General features: G+C 34.8%; 1 protein-coding gene across 1 annotated transcript in view; it reads left to right on the top strand.

Moving 5' to 3' along the window:
* Positions 1-19,062, top strand: part of CFAP47 (cilia and flagella associated protein 47) — a 338,472-nt gene that overhangs the window by 166,956 nt on the left and 152,454 nt on the right. The window contains 5 exon segments of the mRNA XM_053655801.1: positions 4,524-4,674; positions 6,398-6,486; positions 10,533-10,619; positions 16,337-16,392; positions 18,211-18,353. Coding sequence (XP_053511776.1) covers positions 4,524-4,674; positions 6,398-6,486; positions 10,533-10,619; positions 16,337-16,392; positions 18,211-18,353 — 526 coding nt within the window.

Raw genomic sequence — 19,062 nt, 5'->3', positions numbered from 1 at the left:
CAACTGGGGATTTAAATTCCCAGAGATATAATTTATATAGAAAGATTAAACAGCTACATCAACAAATAAACAAAAATGTTTATTTCTGCATCTAACTTCATGACTAAATTTAGCTATAACCGTAGAGTGACTCGTAAAAGTGGAAGTATAGTTTTAGAAAACCATTCTGTTTCTTTTTTCCCTCATTATTCTTATTGAGCCATATGGGCTCTGACAGTGATGCGTTATATATTTATTCTCCATCTTTTCCAAAAGCCAAGTTGAAGTAGCTTATGAGGTACATATAACATGAAGGAGATTATTTTTAAATGAGGGGGAAGCAATTGGAACAAAAAGAAAATCAAAGATAAGAAAATTAGGATAAAACCTATACTTATAATATACATGCCTGCAGACCTAAGACATGACCTGAGGTTGACCACCTATTTGATGCTGAACTTTCTAATACATTCAGGAAGGAATCATCCTCATTTACATGCTTCAATATGATTACAATTTTTTAATCAAGGGAGTATCTATGCCCAAGAGGAGCTCAAATTTCATGGTTCTAAAACCAGCCATTGGCTTCATAAAAAGGATACTATGTTTTAAAATGTATTTCACTGGCCCTGACCCATGCGGCTCATTGGTTGGACATTGCTCTGCAAAACAGAAGGCTGCTGGTTCGATTCCCAGTCAGGGACATGCCTGGGTTGTGGTTTGGTCCCCAGGGTGCATACAACAGACAACCAAATGATATTTCTCTCTCACATCACTATTTCTCTCCACCTCTTTTTCTCTCCTTCCCCTTCTCTCTAAAAGTAAATATGTAATTTTTTTAAAATGTGTTTCATAGGACTTAAGTATAGATTCATAAATTCATGTACTAAGTGCATGTTATTTAGAATACAATCATTCTTGAACACCTTTTCCCATCAACTTCCATGGAGATCCAACCCATTATCTAGTGCTATTGATTTTACCATATGTATTCTAAATTTGTCATCTTTTCCTCTGACCTACCTGTTCCATTCTAATTTAATGTACAATCATCACCTTTAAACTGAGCTGCTACAATGGATTCTTAAAAGGGTTTCCCTTCAATCTGTCCTATATATAAGTATGGCAATAATTTTTTAAAATGCAGATTTGGTTATGTTACTCTTTTACTTAGAATATCCCTTTGGCTTCCCATCACCACCGTGGTACAAACTGAACATCTCAATATGGTCCATATGGCTTTCATTGTGGGCTCTTCACTCTGTCTTGCACCACTAATATATATATGGACCTTTCAGACTGTATTGTAGTCCCCATTATTGTGCTCTCATGCCACTTGACAACACACATAATTTGTAGTTTTTTTAAAAGATTTTATTTCTTTAGAGGGGAAGGGAAGGAGAGAGGGGAGAGGGAGATCCATGGATCAATGTATGGTTGCCTCTCGTGGGTCCCCTGCTGGGAACTGGCCTGCAACCCAGGCATGTGCCCTGACCGGAAATTGAACCGCGATCCATTGGTTCGCAGGCCCGTGCGCAATCCACTGAGCTACACTAGCCAGGGCTAATTCATAGTTTTCACATTTATTTTCCAATGATATATTTTCTGTCATGTCCTATAAAATGTAAGAGACAGGAGATTAACAATAGTGTTTTTTTAATTGATTCTAGAGATAAGGGAAGGGAGGGAGAAAGAGAAACATCAATGTGCACGCACCAGACTGGGGACTGAACCAGCAACCCAGTCACTTGCCCCAGCAGGGAATCAAACCAACTGAGCCACACTGGCCAGGGCAACTGTGTATTTTTTTCTCATTACTGTATCCCAAAATCTTAAAACAGTGCTTGGCATAACATAAATTATTCATAGATATCAATTGAATGAATGAATGGTTTTATGATTATTAACCATATTATTAACCATTTATGATATTATTTCTTAATATCTGGAAAAATCCTGAATCACTCATAGGCACCTAACACAGAGCTTGAGTCTATTATATCCAGAAAAAGATCAGAAGGACAAATATTCTTTGTTCTCAATCAGATTCAAGTCCATGATCTCTTCACAATAGCCAAGAAAATGTCTTTTTTAAAAAATTGAGGTTAGCAATGGCATATCTGGATAAAAAGCGTTCTCACTCTTGCTAGATGTGAGCTGTAATTTTCCCTAAAGAGCAGTTTTGAGAATGTTTCTATTGATCTGAAGGCCCCCATTCACTTTACTCTGCTGCTCCCTAAACTCACCTATTCCACATTAATTCCTCAGTCAGTCTAGGGAAATTATGCCAAAGTTTGACTCCCAGAGAATCTCATCCCATCTCCATTTCCAATGATGTATATCCTAAGGGAAGGCGATCGGAGATAGTTCGTACAAAAAATAATTGCGATATGTTATATCATTCTAAATATGTTAAAAACCAGGGCAAAAGCAAAGGTAAAATGTCCCCAAGATTTATCATCCACGGTTGTGGCAAGCCAAGGCATGACTGAAAGATTCAGCCAGTAAAGAAACAATGAAAACCATTTTTTACTTGGAGTTCAATGTAATGAATGGGCTAGGCCCCATGTCCTTGTGCAGCGCAACAGCAAAACAAAAGGGACCAGATGACAGCAAAATACACAGTAGGACACAATGTCGCTGACAATCAGTTTCATGCTGCAACCCAGTAGTACTATAGCAGCTAACTCTACCCTGAAGGGGGCTAGATAGCAAGCCTCAGACCTCATCCAAAACTGTCGGGTGATAGCCTCACAGGGGAGTAGGGAGACAAGTGAGAAATGCTCTCGTAGCGCCACTTCATGAGCTTCTGTGCATTTGTTACAGGAAGATCATAGAACTTTGATCCAAGACCTCACATCCACTGCAGTTCAGACTTGCATATGTGGCCTTTGTGTTGTCAGGCAGGGTTGCCAGGATACCGTGGCCCAGTCATTCCCCTACTAACTGGGAAGGGAAATCTCCAAGGCCGTAGACTCTTTCCTTTGTACTATGTTTTAGGCTACAAAGGTGAAGATTAAGAGAGATGGATATGTTTTCTTGATTCCTTCTTTTAATTATGTGTATTTTGTAAATAAACATCATGTTACTTACATACCATTAAGTTCATTTGAGATTTGAATTTTATTTTCAAGCAGAGTTCTAAGTATCTTTTGCATTCTTATTCTTTCACATTTTTTCCTCCATGTGACCAAAAAACAGTGATATGACTAAAAATTTGCCTATGTAGTAGCACAGAGTGTCTTATGAAATTCATACAAAATACATTATTTTTTGGCCAGCTGTTAGAAAATCCAATATTTGGTAAATCATATATATTTTTGAAGTTAACTTTAGAATTGTAGACTAGATCAAGATGTTTTCTTTTTGAATTAATTTATTTTACAATTGCAGTTGACATACAATGGTGTGTTAGTTTCTGGCATACTACATAGGGGTTAGACATTTATATAACTCACAAAGTGATCACTCCAATAAGTCTAGCACCAATCTGACACCATGCATAGTTATTACAGTATGACTATAGTCCCTATGTTGTACTTTACATCCCTGGGACTGTTTCTTTGTAACTGGCAATTTGTGCTTAATTCCTTTCACTTTTTCTACTCAGTCTTCCAATCCCTCTCCTGTCTGGTGACCATGAATTTGTCCTCTGTATCTATGAGTTTGTTTCTATTGTGCTTGTTTATTTTATTTTTCATATTCCACATATAAGTGATGTCATAATATTTGTCTTTCTCTAATACCCTGTAGGTCCATCCATGCTGTTGCAAATGGCAAGATTTTATTGTCTTTTATGGATGAATTATATTGCATCATATACATACCAACCCTTTTTTATCCACTTGTCTATTGATAGTTACTTAAATTGCTTTGATAGCTACTTGGCTATTGTTAATAATGCTGCAAAAGACATGGGGGGGCATATATCTTTTTAAATTAGTGTTTCAGATTTCTTCAGTTAAATATCCAGAAGCAGAATTGCTGGGCCATATGGTAGTTCTATTTTTAATTTTTTTAAGAAACCTCCATATTATTTTCTGTAGTGGCTGCACCAATTTGAAATCCCACTAGCAGGGCATGAGGGTTCCCTGTTCTCTGAATCCTCACCAGCACTCGTTATTTGTTAATTGATTAGTAATAGCCATTCTGACAGGTTTGAGGTTATATCCCATTGTGCTTTTAATTGGTGTTTTCCTGATGCTTACTGATGCTTACATTTTTTCATATGTCTGTTGCTAAGGGGTTTATATAAAAATGTATAAAGATTTTATACAACTGAATACCACAAAAATAGTTCAATAAAAAAATGGGCAGAATACTAGAATAGACTTTTCTCCAAAGAGGACATACAGGTGGATGAAGATGTTTTAACTGATGACCATAACTAGATTGTAGGCTTCCTGAAATAGCTGACAACCCTGAGTTTTATTGTAGAAGTGAGTATATTGCAAAGTGTAGACACTGGGCACATGGTCTCCATTGAATAGATGGTTGTTGTCTTTTTTCATTAAAGTATTTTTCTTGTGTCTTTTATGAAATAGAGGCCGCATCATTGTCACTGTGATGTTCACCAGTCGCTTCCTTCATCCCGCTGAAGCCTCACTGATGTTAATGTCAAAATCTAAGCTTGAAGTTGGAAGCACTGTAATGGTTTTTGCTCTTAAAGGTGAAGTCCACAAATTTCATCCCATTGTAAGTAAATTTTACCTGTTTTGTATGTCTTCACTTCTCTTTCCAGGCAATGGAGTATTCTAAACATAGCTATTCTTCCTAGTTTTATCTCCTGTCAACTCTTTTCCTTGAGATTCAGTGTGTATGTATTTACATTTGCCCAAATTTTGGCCTCTGTGTCTCTGATATTCTTACTAGGATGCTTCTTCTGTGAAAATATGCCTGTAGTTTCATAATAGAATTTGAAAGGATTTGTATTGAGTATTATTTTAAGATCACATTTTTAGGATTACCGTACATTTGTGCTTTTTATGAAGGAGTCATTCACTGTACACATAGCAATTTACACGCCCTCAGCCTTGGAGACTTGTGATCGAAGTTAAAGCAGTCCATGGGCCTGTTTCTGCTTTTGTTTGAATTAAGACTTGGTGGTTTACACAGCAAAGAAAATGTTTTTCTTCTCTAGTTGGAACATTCATCAGTTTATTTTCACTGCCCAGTGGATTAAATCCATTCTAAATATAATGCTAAGATTGGCATTTATTGAGAGGGGATGATGTTCCAGAGTTGAGTTTATATCTCAAAAGATGAGGGAGAAGGACTTGAACATTTTGTATAAAATGAGTGTGATGTTGCTATGATTGTACTCAGCATTTTGGCAAAATATTATTTTCTGACATGGACATATGCTAAAGAAGAAGTAAATTTGTTATATGGATTATAAAGAATTTTAGGTGTGCAGTGGAATGAGTAGGAAGTAAATAGAATGTCTCTAGTAATGGTGAGTTGTGTAAGGAGAGCATTAAGATGTTCACACGGATAGACTGGCTTATTAGACAATGACACCCAGAACCGGAAGCAGGCATTTGATTGTTACTGAGATGTGTATTGTGACCTGATTTTCTCATGCATAATGCTCTTACACTTCCTAAGTCTTTCACACAAATTCTCTGAAACAAAGCATTGCATTGCCACATGTAACAAAGAGACATGGATGGTTTTATTAGCTTGTTACTAACATCGTTCTGGGTCAGAAAAGCTGACACTTGAAATTCATGTTGTCTCTGTTTACTGGTCCATCTGACTACTCATGGTCTTGGTCACCAGGAGGTAGAGTGGGTAATAATGGAGAAATAAAAGAAGGTAAGAACACAACCAGTCTGAAATTATAAAATTCGTAGAATCTTTTCCTCAACAGAAGTCCCCTGGGTAATTTGAATTTTAAATTTTATACCTGTGCCTTTATTATAGAAAAAATATGTCAGTGTAGCTACCGCATTATAAATACTGGCATGTCACACTCATACATAGCCATACACAGATAGATCATTCGTGCACACACACACACTTGCTTCTTCCTTATGTTGTGTTATTAGGTATATATATATATATATATATATATATTTAATTAATTTGCAAATGTGAGTTGCTCAGTCATTAATAAAAAATTTTAAGGAAATCTATTTGAGAGATATTATGTGATGTGTTTGCAGTTGTTAATTAACACAGTACTGGGGATCAGTGATGATATAAAGTAATGAAATATGTTTTTATTTCTTCCCACTCAGATTTTTTCAGTACAGTGTTTCTGGGAAAAGGGGAATTATATCAATTAATATTATTGTAATATTTAAGTGAACAGGTTTTTAGATACTTTAAGCTTATATTTTATAGTTCATTCAGGTTATTCTTTTTTTTGTTCTTACAATTTAATATGTCATTTTAATTTTTATTTTTACTTTAGAAAACTATAAAATGCAAAACTGCATGTTATCAGTGGAAAGACATCAAAGTAAATGTTACAAATCCCTTCCATATTGCTGGGGACTTCAAGTAAGTTATTGTTTTGGTTTAAATTCATTAAGTTAGCCTATTCAATCTTAAGAGAAATCTGTAATTTTCCTCAAAATGAACTATTTTGAGGAGAAATATTTTCTATTTACATTCCTGTAAGTTTATAAGCATTATCATATAAAATAGAAGAACTAATGAAGGTAAACCAGTTTTCCTTGAAATACTATTGAGGTATACAAAGCTAAGACTGATAATATCAAATTTATGAATTTTGTGCATTAGCTTTCAGTTTGTTGAGGTTTCCTGTTCTTTCCATTTCAAATATTTGTAATTAACAGACTTTTTATTTCTAACTTTATTTCATCTGTTAAGTTCCAAAAGTGAAATATCTGTTCAAGCAGAAAATTTACTTTTACCTAAGGCATCTTTGATTGAAACTGCCTACTAATATTTGTATGTCTTGAGGTTTAGCGACAATACCAACAACATGGATTTGAAGTGAAAATACAATAAAATGCTTAATTGTTGTTTAAGTTCACAGTAGAAAAATACCTTGCTATATACTTACATGTTGAAGGAGAAGATGGACAATGATTCCTTATGTACCACTTAAATTATAAACTGTCTTTCCACCAACTTTAGAAATCAGATCCTTACAACAGTACCTGTGTTGAGGTCATAAGTTGTATGCATGTTTATTAATATTTGATAGTTTTCAGTTTTTACTGTGTGTCTAGGCTTTTGGTAATTTCTTATTAACAAATATAATTTATTATTGACAAAACAGAAATTCTTTTGTTTAACAGTTATTGGTGAATTTATGGTTCCTAAGTTCACTGAGGAAGAATTTTATTTACTGTAATTTTTTAAAGTGTTAAATCAGAGTGTAAGGAACATAAAATGTCAAAAAATATGACATTAATACAAGATTAAAATATGCCCTTAGATGAACCAAGTGACTGACTGCAGTTCTTTAGAAGAAATCAGGATCAAGAAAATCTCAAAGTCCCAGAAATTGGTAGCATATTAGAGTTATATGTTTCACAAAAATCATAATATTTTCTTGGACTTTATGGTTTATCCCAAATCACATTAAAATTGTTACTTCTTGTGCAGGGTGCATGGTTTCATGGAGGATGAGATGGTTATTTGGGGTAATTTGACTGCCTCTTCCCTTGTTTGAATATGGTCCTTAAACACAGGTTAAGTTTTAAAATACAAAATTTAAAAACCAATCAAAACATTTATAAAATCAATATTTTGTAGTAGGCATGTAATACTTTTCAAAATTTAAAAGATTAAAAAGAACCAAAAAACAAATTAATTAATTTATATAGAGACTATTTTTGTGTTATAAACAGTAACAATAAAGTGACCTAATTTTTGATATGGCACTTACAAAGTGATCAGGATTTAGTTCTTATTAATAATCTCATATTAGATGTATTTTAAAATAAAATAAATATTTCTATATATTTTCCCCCAAATTCTGTGTGGCACAGTGACCAGATTTGCTTTTTTTTAATCAAAATTTAGCATAACTTTTAATAGAAAAGTTAACCTAGTCTAGATTTAACAGAGACAGGATTAGCACCCATGCCTGTTTATTTTGTTTGTAGATGCAACTACTACTTGCTCTGTAATGCCTTTTTTTACATATAGTGAGATTTGGTTTGCCAGTATCTTGCATTTATAATCAAAGGATTTAATAGTGTAATTCCCTTTTCTTGTGATGTCATTATCTGTTTTTTGTATTACTAATATTAGTCTCAGAGAATGACTTGGGAAATGGTCCTTTCTATTTTCAAAGAGTTTATGAAGGATTGGCATTCTTTCTTTTTTAAAGATTTTATTTACTTATTTTTAGAGAGAGGAGGAAGCAGGGAAAAAGAGAGGGAAAGATATCTCCTGTCACATCAGTGTGTGGTGCCAGTCTCTGGCCCTCTACTGGGGACTTGGCCTGCATGCCAGGCATGCACCCTGACTGGGGATTGAACTGGTGACCCTTTGGTTCACAGGCTGGCACTTAATCCACTGAGCCACACCAGCCAAGGCAGGATTGGTATTCTTTTAACATTTGTTAGAATTCACAACTGAAATGATCTGGGCCTGAGCTTTGCTTTGTGGGAAGTTTATTTCATTACTTAATTCTATGTTTTTACATGTGTGTGTGGTAAGAATGCTTAATATGAGATTGACCCTCTTAACAAATGTTTAGGCGCACTGTACCATGTTTTTAACTATAGGCACTATGTTGCATAGCATATCTCTGATACTGGTTTATCTTGAATAAAACTTCCCATTTCATCCTCCTTCCTGCCCCAAGTACCTACCATTCTATTTTCTGCTTTATGAGTTTGACTATTTTAGATTCCCCATATAAATGGAATCATACAGTGTTTATCCTTCTGAAACTGGCTTATCACTTCACTTTGTCCCCAATGTTCATCCATGTTGTCACATATTGCAGGCTTTTCTCCTTTTCTAAGGATGAACAATATTCCACTGTAATATGTACATACAACATTTATGGACATTTGGGTTGATTGAATTGTTTCAATATCTTGGCTTATTGTAAATAATGCTATAGTGACTATGAGAGTGAAGATATCTCATTGAGATCCTGATTTCAGTTCCTTTGGATAAATACCCAGAAGTGGGATTGTTGGGTCATATGATAGTTCTATTTTTAATTTTTCCATAATGGCTGTGCCAATTTACATTCCTACCAGCAGCATGATAGTGTTCTTTCTCCGTATACTCACCAACATTTGTTATCTCTTATTCCTTTGATAATAGGCAGCCTTAACAGGTATGAGGTGATATCTGATTACAGTTTTGATTTGCACTTAGAGAAGTACAAATCATGATTAGGGATGTTGAGCAAGACCTTTTTATATCCCTGTTGGTAATCTGTGTGTCTTCTTTAGAGAAGTATCTATTCAAGTTCTTTGACCATTTTTAATTGGATTATTTGTTTTGTTTCTGTACTTATGGCAGTATAGGAGTTTTTATGTTATCACCTTAACAGATTATAGCTTATAAACATATTTTGTCCAATTTTATAGGTTGCCTTTTTATTCTTTCATTTCCTTTATTCTAGAGAAGCTTTCTAATCTGATGTAGTCCTGCTTGTCTCTTTTTGCTTTTGTTTCTTGTGGGGTTTTAGTCTCATATCCAAGAAGGTATTCCTAAAACCAATGTCAAGAAGCTTTTCCCATATGTCTTCTTCTAGAAGATTTATAGTTTCATAAAAGTACAGAATTCATAATTGCTTTTCTTGTATAACCTCTCTTTATTGATATTCTTTATTTGGTGAGACATCATTGTCTCTCACAGGTGAACTTGAAGATCTTGGACATGTTTGGGGGGTCTAGCAAGCTACTGCAGCCCTGCATATGGTCATATATATTGTTGCCCAGATCTTCCTTTAAGTTCTGGTGGGATCATATTTGTTCCAACTGCTGTAGCAGCCTCAGGTACAACTGCTACTGATCATTTTCAAGAAACATTCTGGGGACATGTATTTTCCTTTGAGTTAGGTCAAATAAAGACCACACTGAATAAATTGAGTTTTTCCAGGGAGCTGCAAAACAGATTTAAACAGTAAAAGTCCTACCCATGCTCAAGAGTTGGACTGTTTTAAGGAGTTTCAATCTCAGTCTGTTCCCTCATGTGCGTGCCCCCGAAAGAAACATTTCAATATTTTGAAAATAAGATTAGAAATTATTAAATGTATACAGCTCTCACAATGCATTAAGGCTAATGTGTGATTTCCTCTTTGTTTTTGGAATAAAATTTGGATAGTCATTTATGTTCTAAATTTCCTTGCTATGGGAATTTAGTGTTGCATTTCAATATAAAAGAATATTACTTTTTTACATGTTTCCATTATAGATTTTTCCATTCTTTCTAACATATGTGTTTTGAATTGTAGAATGAGAACTCTTGGACTTTTCAAACTGTTTTTTATTGTGATTCTAATTCTATTATATGAAGATAGGAAAACAATTAAAAGAATGTTTTGTAGTCATCTGAATTTTATTATAGTACAGTCCAAAATAATGCTTTTATTTATTTTTTAGTGTCATTGTAGTGGAATCCTCAACACTCATCTCCTTGACATCCAAATTAAATGCATCTAGACAATTCATTAGCCAAAAGAATCAGAGGTAAATATCCATACATTTTATGCTAATAATTATCTGAGGAAAAATTCTGAGAAATTCTTGTAAACTTGTTATATAATTCCATAGTAGTTTTCATTTATTTAAAATATTCAATTTATATTATATAATTTATATTATTCTTATTCTCTTATGTGGTATAGGTTTATGTGCATGAAATTGAATAAATATGCACCTGATTAAATACAGTAGATTCTCATTAATCACTGTAGTTATGATCTATAGAATTGCTGCAAACGTTCAATTGGTGAATACTGACCCATTATTCCTAGGAGAACTATATCTAAACACAGATTATAATTATTTATCACAAAAAAACACATCTTATTCTTATAGATTCTACTTTCTTAACACAAAGCAAATGAGGTTCAGAAGTGTTAAATGACTTGTCTGAGGCTGTGCCACTAACAGGTGCCATAGAAGGCTGTCAAACCCTGTCCACCTGGCCCCAGAGCTGGAGCTCCTTAGACTTCCATACTGCCCCCATGGTCTCTGTGCTCTGATCACGTGCATATGAGAACTGAAACAAAAAAGCCCAGTGTTACCTTGTTTGACCCCAGCTTGGATCTTGTGTGACCAGTAACTGGAACTTTTTGGCACTCTGCACATGTCTGAAGACAACTGTTAAAGCACCATGAGTATTGATTTGGGGGTTACAAATCAGTTTTAGCAAGGAGGTGAATTTGCAATTAATGGAATTCACAGATAATGAGGATTGACTGTATTTAAGCTTATTCTACCTACCTATTGTTTTATGAGTTCTCTATTTAGTTTAGAAAGAAACCTTGACTTCTGAATAGACAAGTAGAATTTTTTAAAGTTAGATTGCTTTACATTTCTCTTATGTTAACTACAACTGAACCTTCAACAACTAAATTTAAACTGTGTGGGTCCACATATACACAGATTTAAAAAAATAAATACTATAAATGTATTTTCTCTTCTTTATGATATTCTTAATTACATTTTCCTTTATCTAGCTTACTTTATTGTAAGAATAGAGTATATAATTTATATGTATAACACACACAAATATATGTCAATCAATTGTTTATGTTAATGGTAAGGCTTCTGGTCAACAGGTTTTAGTAATTAAGTTTTGGGGGAGTCAAAAGTTATACGTGCATTTACAACTGCATGGGGCAGGCGGGGAGGTTGGCACCCCTAACTACTCTACCATGTTGTTCAAGGGTCAACTGTATAGAATAGCTATTTAAAGTGAAGTAGAATAAAAACAGTATTACCAAGATTAATGAAAGTCAGACGGAAGGAAAATAGTGCAGACGTCTGTTAATGAAATGCATGCTCCTTTGTCTCTGTAATGCTTGAGAGCATCATTGTCTTTCTGTTAGATGCACAGAACAGAACATTCTGTTTATCTAACACAGATGTCAGATAAACATCCCGGAAGCAAGGATTTGGCTATGTTGTTACCATAAGAATTCCCAAAGTTAATGTTACCAGAAATTATTAAAGTGATTGTACAGATCTTGTTTAGATTGAAATGGAGATTATTTTTCAAAACTGAATTGTATTTAAGCTAATAAGTTAAATTATAAGAATTGAATTTATTATATATATATTTCTTTATTGGTTTTTCTCTGAGAAAATTGTGAAAGCAAATTTCATTTTTGTCTTCCTGCATTTGTTTTATTGACTGCTGTGTTCATGCTTAACTAAGGCATTCAGTCTTCCTTTTACATATTGCTGTTGTGAACAATAAAACATGAATTAATACATTAAACTATAAGATAACATTTATAGATATAAGAATAGAGCATTGTAGGCATTTTATGTTAATTTCTTTGGAGTATGAAATGCTAGTATTGCTAAAAAATTATTCAGTAAACATTTCTCCTAAATTTTAATTCTTTCGGTCCCTTGTTTCTTAATTAAGAAACTGCTTTGTGATCATAGATTTTACCTGAATTGCCTGGAAATAATTTCCTCATATTAATTGCAAGCAATTTACAGTATCACATATTCAACTACAGTCAGATCTCAAAGCATTGCTATAGGTATCTGTGTGTACAAGTAACTCAAAGTTGGATCAGTTCAATGAACAGCAAAATTGAGTCTACTTCCACAATTTGGAATGTAGTACAGGAATTCTGTATACTAAATTTTAACATGATTGTTCTTCATATAATATTCTGAAATGGTTTTGATTGCACCCAAAATTCTAAAATTATTGAAGCCATCCACTCTCAAACTGCAGGAAAATACATTTTCCTTTGATTATTTTTCTCAAATCAAAAACAAAGTAGGATGAACAAGTGTGAAAGCATGTATGAGGAAATTTTGAAAATATATGCAGATATCTGTTCCTTTTCCCTGCCACAGTTATTAGAGAAGCACATATAAAAATGGAGCCTCCTTCATCAAGGACCTCTGAGTATATCCTCTCCACCTAGGGTGGACATGTAGTATGAGCAAGAAATGATCTATTGTACTGATCCACTGAGATGGGTTTGTTACTGCAGCATGACCTAGCTTATACTAACTAACACTCCTCCTCAGAGTCACTTCAGTCAATATCTCTCCAAATAATAAACTTTTTCATCAAATGAGCAGTAAAGTGCTGACATTATCTTTTAGGTGGCATAAGATAGAGCCTATTAAAAAATTAAAAATTGCTCTTTAAACTGCTCTTCTTAAGTAACAGTCACATATAAAATAACACATTTGAAACCACATGGATGTTTTACTATGGGAACATGGTCCATGAGCATAAGCAAAATAGTTAAGATTTTCTTATTCTAATGATATGCAAAGGATTATCAGAAAGAATCAGAAAAGAGGACTGATTTTAGCCACACCTTAAAATTGAATCACTGATCAGCAGTGATCAGATATGAACACTTTGTAAATAATTTCCAACAATAATATGACTTGCTATTTTTCCAACAATATTGAATTATTTATCATTTGATAAATTCTTGCCAAGTGGCATCACAAGTACTGTTCTTAGTATTGGAGAAATATAGGGATAAATAAGTCACACACAGATCTGGTTCTCAAAGAGCCAGTCATCAAATAGAGAAGAAAAAAATCTATACAAATGCAGGCAATTATTTGGGGAATACATTCAGTAGTATATGGTATTTAAAAAATGTCTGGAACTAATTGGCAAGAAATATCACCGTCTAGATATTATAGGGATGTTCACAGAAGAGAGGACATTTAAAGAGAATAACGAGATAGGAAGCACTTTTTATCCTTGCATGTACTGTACTCTCTAGTGTTCTACTCTATCTCATACAATTTTAAATTCACAGCTCCACTCTGTTTTTGTACCCCAAGTTAGCACTACTTGCTTCAGAGACTTCTTAATTGCTTAGGGGCCAAAGGGGTACCAAAAGCAGCAAACATGCCATTTTTCCTGCACTCCAGATGGCCACCAGGCCTTTTTGTTATTTAAAGAACTCCTGGACACATGGAGGATGGAGTGAATCTAAAAATCAGTCCTCTTATATTTTTTTCCCCATGCTGCATAAAACTTGACCGGAACCAGGTAATTTGCTATTTGGTTTAAACACAGCCCTGAATGCTGGCACAGGAGTAGCTTCAGGAAGGCTTATAATAAAAGATCTTTGTTCCTTACTAGGAACAGCTTGAATAGGAAGTCATTCTTGGGGCTGATTTATTCATGCCATGAATAGAACCAGTTCAACATCATTTTGATCATTTCACTTGGAAATAGCTGCATGCCGCTACTGCAGAGGAGATTAGCAGAACATATTCTGTTTAAGCCACAGTACTTTCTAATTTTAACTTCTTTTGCTGCTGTTTCTTCCTTAACACAAAGGGTTTCAACATGCTCCCTCTGCCATGGCTTCAACAATAATCAGTGACATCTAGGAAAATGATAGCATGGACCAAGGTACAGGGACTAACAAAAAGTAAATGAGTTGTTTTCTGTTGTGTCTTTGGAATACCCATGATACTGGTTTTGTATGCCAGTTGAATTTATCACGGAAAATCCAAACTCAAAAACACTGATGAGGTAAATTAGAAATTTCCTGAGCTAGATTATTTTATTAAATTATTTTTTGATGTCTCTCAGTGAATCATAATTGTTAGCTTTTTGAGGAAGTCAATAAAATTCATAGGCCTGCATATTTTTTCTATTAGTCTTTCCTTTAAATAATACAGGTCACTCAATTTTTTTTTGGTTTGAGAGTCTCCTTTGAGGATGAGGCATCTCTTTGATTTATTTAAAAGGCACTTTCATTAGCTCTTCTCTAACAAAATAGGCGAAGGGAAGAAAAAGGAGATGAAGCCCAAATTGCTCTGCTTTTCTATTCAGTATGAAAAAAAATGACTGAAAGCCTATAGATTTCAAGTATTGAACAAAATGAGGTTTGGAGATCATCTGAGGATTTTAATCAAGCATTCTACCCAGAGCTCCATCATCAATGAGATGGCAGTAGAGCTCTGCATTGAGAAATAAACATTTTTCTTGTTTTCTCTATTCTCTGTATAGTCTCTATTATAAATGCTGGCATATTCATCTATCTATGGTAGCCTTAAAGTATCTACAAATGCTCAAACTACACAAAATATTAGATGTTCTTACTTTGAAAAAAATATATTATGCCCTGACCAGTGTGACTCAGTGGGTTGGGCATCATCCTGCAAAGTGAAAGGTTTCTGGTTCCATTCCCTATCAGGGCACATGTCTCAGTTGTGGTCCTTGGTTGGGGCACATGAGAGAAGCAACATTCCATGTTTCTCTCTCTCTCTCTTTCTACCTCCCTTTCTCTCCCTCTCGAAGTAAGTAAATGAAATATTTTATAAGAAGATATTACTTAATCTGCTACTGAAATGCCTGTGAAGTAGAAGTAAAGCACAGAATAATTATAAGACATGGTAAATTTCCTTATTAAGAATGTGGTGTAAAGAAAAGACAGCATTTGGAGAAATGGCCTTGATATTTATAGAACTTTACTTGGAAACAGTCAATATATTCTTACAGTATTAAATTTAGGCAAAAGCAGATGACAAATTGAGAAAACATGGGTCTTTTTTTTTTTGTATTCTCAGAAAAAAATTAAGGCAAGCAATATCTGAGAGTCCAGATACTTACTGATAGCTTAATGAGTGAAGTAATCACAAATACTAAGAGAAGAGCAATTTGGGAAAAAGTGATGGGTTCTGGAAGAATAGAGCCTTTCAAGGGAGAAGGTTGCTTCAGGCTGTGAGCTGCTAATTAATTTTCAAAAATGCAAGCAGAGATTAATCAGCTGCCCATGTATTCTTCTACCTTTACTGAGAAAGAAGGAAATGAGGAAGCAATAAGCTGAAACAAGGAAAATTTTCAAGACATTGAGTTCTAGAACCACTTTTGTAGAGAGTACCTATGTAGCTCTCAGTTGAGATTAGCAAACTTTTAAGTCTCCGAATTTGGGTTTTTGTTATTATCATTGCATTTGAAAGTAATAAATAATTGTTTTTACCAGATTTTTTAAAAACAGTAGTGGAAATATGGATGGTCATTACTTTCCTTAATTTAAAATTTCTAGAATGATGTAAATATAAAAATGAAGCATGAAAGAAATGTGTGGACTTTGCACATCATATTGTAGGTCGCCGTGGTTTTAGGGATCAGGAAGATTAAATTAATATAAAGATTTGTTTTTGAGTTTTATCTATGTTGATGTTGTTTTTCTCTTCCCTTGTGACTGCGATACTGGGAGTAGCTATGAAGATGATACTTCAGAGGACTATTATCGAGCCCCCCAAATCTTAAAAACCTGTGAGTACCTCAAAGATTGGGTTGGCCAAAGTGTCTGTTTAGTTTTTTCCATAAAAGAAAAGATACACTTTGCATTTTCACCAATAATTTCATTAATTTGGATATTTTGTGTATGTCAGCTACAATCCGCATTGTAGAATGTTGATTGTTGTCAATTAATGTCTCAATTTGACTGCTGTCAACTTCAACCTGTCTACCTGGCCATAGAGCATTGTCCGGCAAGAAATCTCCAGCACAAGACTTCACATACCACTTTTGACACATTCGATCAGTCACAGCATTGTCTCCATACACTGCACAAATCTTTTTTTGAGTTTCAGTTGTGTTTTTACCTGTCTTGAAATAAAGTACAATATGCCAAAAATGTTGCATATTTTCTTCCATCTTCAATATTAAAATGGCTACACAAAAATTCACCAATTTTGATGTTTTTAAATGCATGCTGATATGATATCTGTCACAATAAAATCTGACAAAATTGTTTCAGATGAAGTCAAAGACAACTAAGTGCTATTAAAGCCATCTTATGGGGGGGGAAAACGGGCTTTTGGGCCAACCCCACAAAAACTGTTTTCATGTACTATTTTTCTGTATAGATCATACTATGCAGTGAAACTATAGACAGAATGGCAAACCTTGGGGATTGAAAGCAGAATGGGAAGCCTTAGTGTTGGTCCTCAGCCTTTTTATGACCCTTTGCAGAACTCTGTCCCACCTTTTCTTTCTCCTCTGGGTCTTAGTTTCCTCACTTGTACAATAAATGGATTTAGATAAACGTTGTTTAGGTTTCTTTTGGCTTATTCTGAACTGCTGAAACCTATTTAGGGGACAAGTTGCCATCACCATGCTTAAAATTAAAAGGAGAGCACATATTACATTGTTTTATGAAATAGATAATAGATTTAGAAAATGCAGATAGAATCATGGCCAGGAAAGTGGATATGGGAATGTACTGGTTCTCTATCACTACAGATAAACCACCCCAAATGTAGTGGCATTAAATGGTAAAAATGTAATATAATTAGAATCTCTCACACTTCTGAGGAGAATGGCCTCAGCAGGTGAACTTGCAGTTGCAGCCAGATCGTGCTTGGGGCTTGAATCATTCCAAAAGCTGCTTCACTCACATGTCTGATGATTAATGCCTTTCATCTGGGATCGGGCAGTGGTATTGGCCTGGACACCTGCATGTGGCCTCTCCACATGGCCTAGGCTTCTTCACAGGATAACAACTTGATTCTAAAAGAAAGCAAACCAAGAAAGAGATCATTAAGAAGTTGTGTTACCTTTTCTGACCTGTGTCAGTAGTCACACTGCTTGGCTTTTGTACTTTCTCGGACACTGTTCATTAGGATCAAATCGCTAAGACTGGCCTACAGTTTCACCACATTCAAGGCCATGTTGAACAATTTGTGGACATGTTTGAAAACCAGCTGTTCAATTTGCCCATTACTACCTGTAATGTAAACCATTACAAAGTCCCCCCAAATTTTAAAGACTCTTCGATGACTGCTTCTCTGTTTATATGTGTATATCAAGCTAATTTTAAACACTAATGAAGTTCCCTTTTAAAGAAGTTATTTATTAAGACCATCTTTAATAATGCATCATACAATTATACTTTTTTAAATTATTCCAAGCTTGAGCTAGGATCGCCAGCACTGTTATTAACAAATGTATGTATTATCTTCTGCTGAGTGCTAATGCTTTGAACATTTTGTTTTTCATCCCAAAACTTTAATCACTAATTGAAACAGCTACTTTATTGGAACAGCACTTCCTCAAAGATATGTAAACAAACTCTGCTTGTTTTCACAGCCATTAGGTCCAGTTTCATCAGAGAGTTCTTCTGCTCCCCAACTATCCGCCTAAAAGCGAAAGATCCTTCCAGATTGGTGCTCTCCTTTGTTCCCTTTGAACTGCAGAAACGCTACTGTGTCATCATTCTCAGCAACAGGGAGGTGAGAACAAAACTGTGCTGCGTGCTTTCATCTTGGCTTGGCCCTTTAAGGGAATGACTAGTGCAGGTACTTGTTGGCAGTTGAAGACTTTAGAAATGTAGATAACAATGTCAGCACTCTGGTAGCTAAACAAAGAGTTTATTCTCAGGAATAAGCAGCATTACACTAGTTGTGGTACATTTTATAGTAGCTGCATAAGGAAGTTCCTTGGAAGCAGAGTGTGGGCATACCTAACCTTGCTGTGTCCCTATCTGTATTAATCTATGCTTGCATAACAAATTACCAAACACTGAGAGGCTTTAAACCACACACACATTATGCCACATTCTTTTCACATTTTATTTATTTATTTTTAGAGAGAGAGGAAAGGCGGGAGAAAGAAAAGGAGAAAAACTTTGATGTATTAGAGAAACATTGATTGGTTGTCTATTGTAAGTGCCCAAACGCAGGACTGAACCCACAACCCAGGCATGTGCCCTGACAGGAAATCAAACCGGTGACATTTTGGTTTGCGGGACAATGCCCAACCAACTAAGCAACACAGGTCAGGACATTATGTTACATTTTTAATGGGTCAGATGTCCAGACATGACCGAGACGGGCCCTTTGCTTCAGGCCTATCTAGTTTTCAATAAGGAATTGGCCGGTGCTGGGTTCTCCAAGACGTTCATTTGAGAAAGAAACTGCTCCCAACTTCTCCCAAGTTGTT

This window comes from Artibeus jamaicensis, unplaced genomic scaffold (genome assembly GCF_021234435.1).
Source record: "Artibeus jamaicensis isolate MK-2021 breed Jamaican fruit bat unplaced genomic scaffold, CSHL_Jam_final scaffold_1283, whole genome shotgun sequence".
Classification (NCBI taxonomy): domain Eukaryota; kingdom Metazoa; phylum Chordata; class Mammalia; order Chiroptera; family Phyllostomidae; genus Artibeus; species Artibeus jamaicensis.
This window is presented reverse-complemented; position numbering and strand designations above follow the sequence as displayed.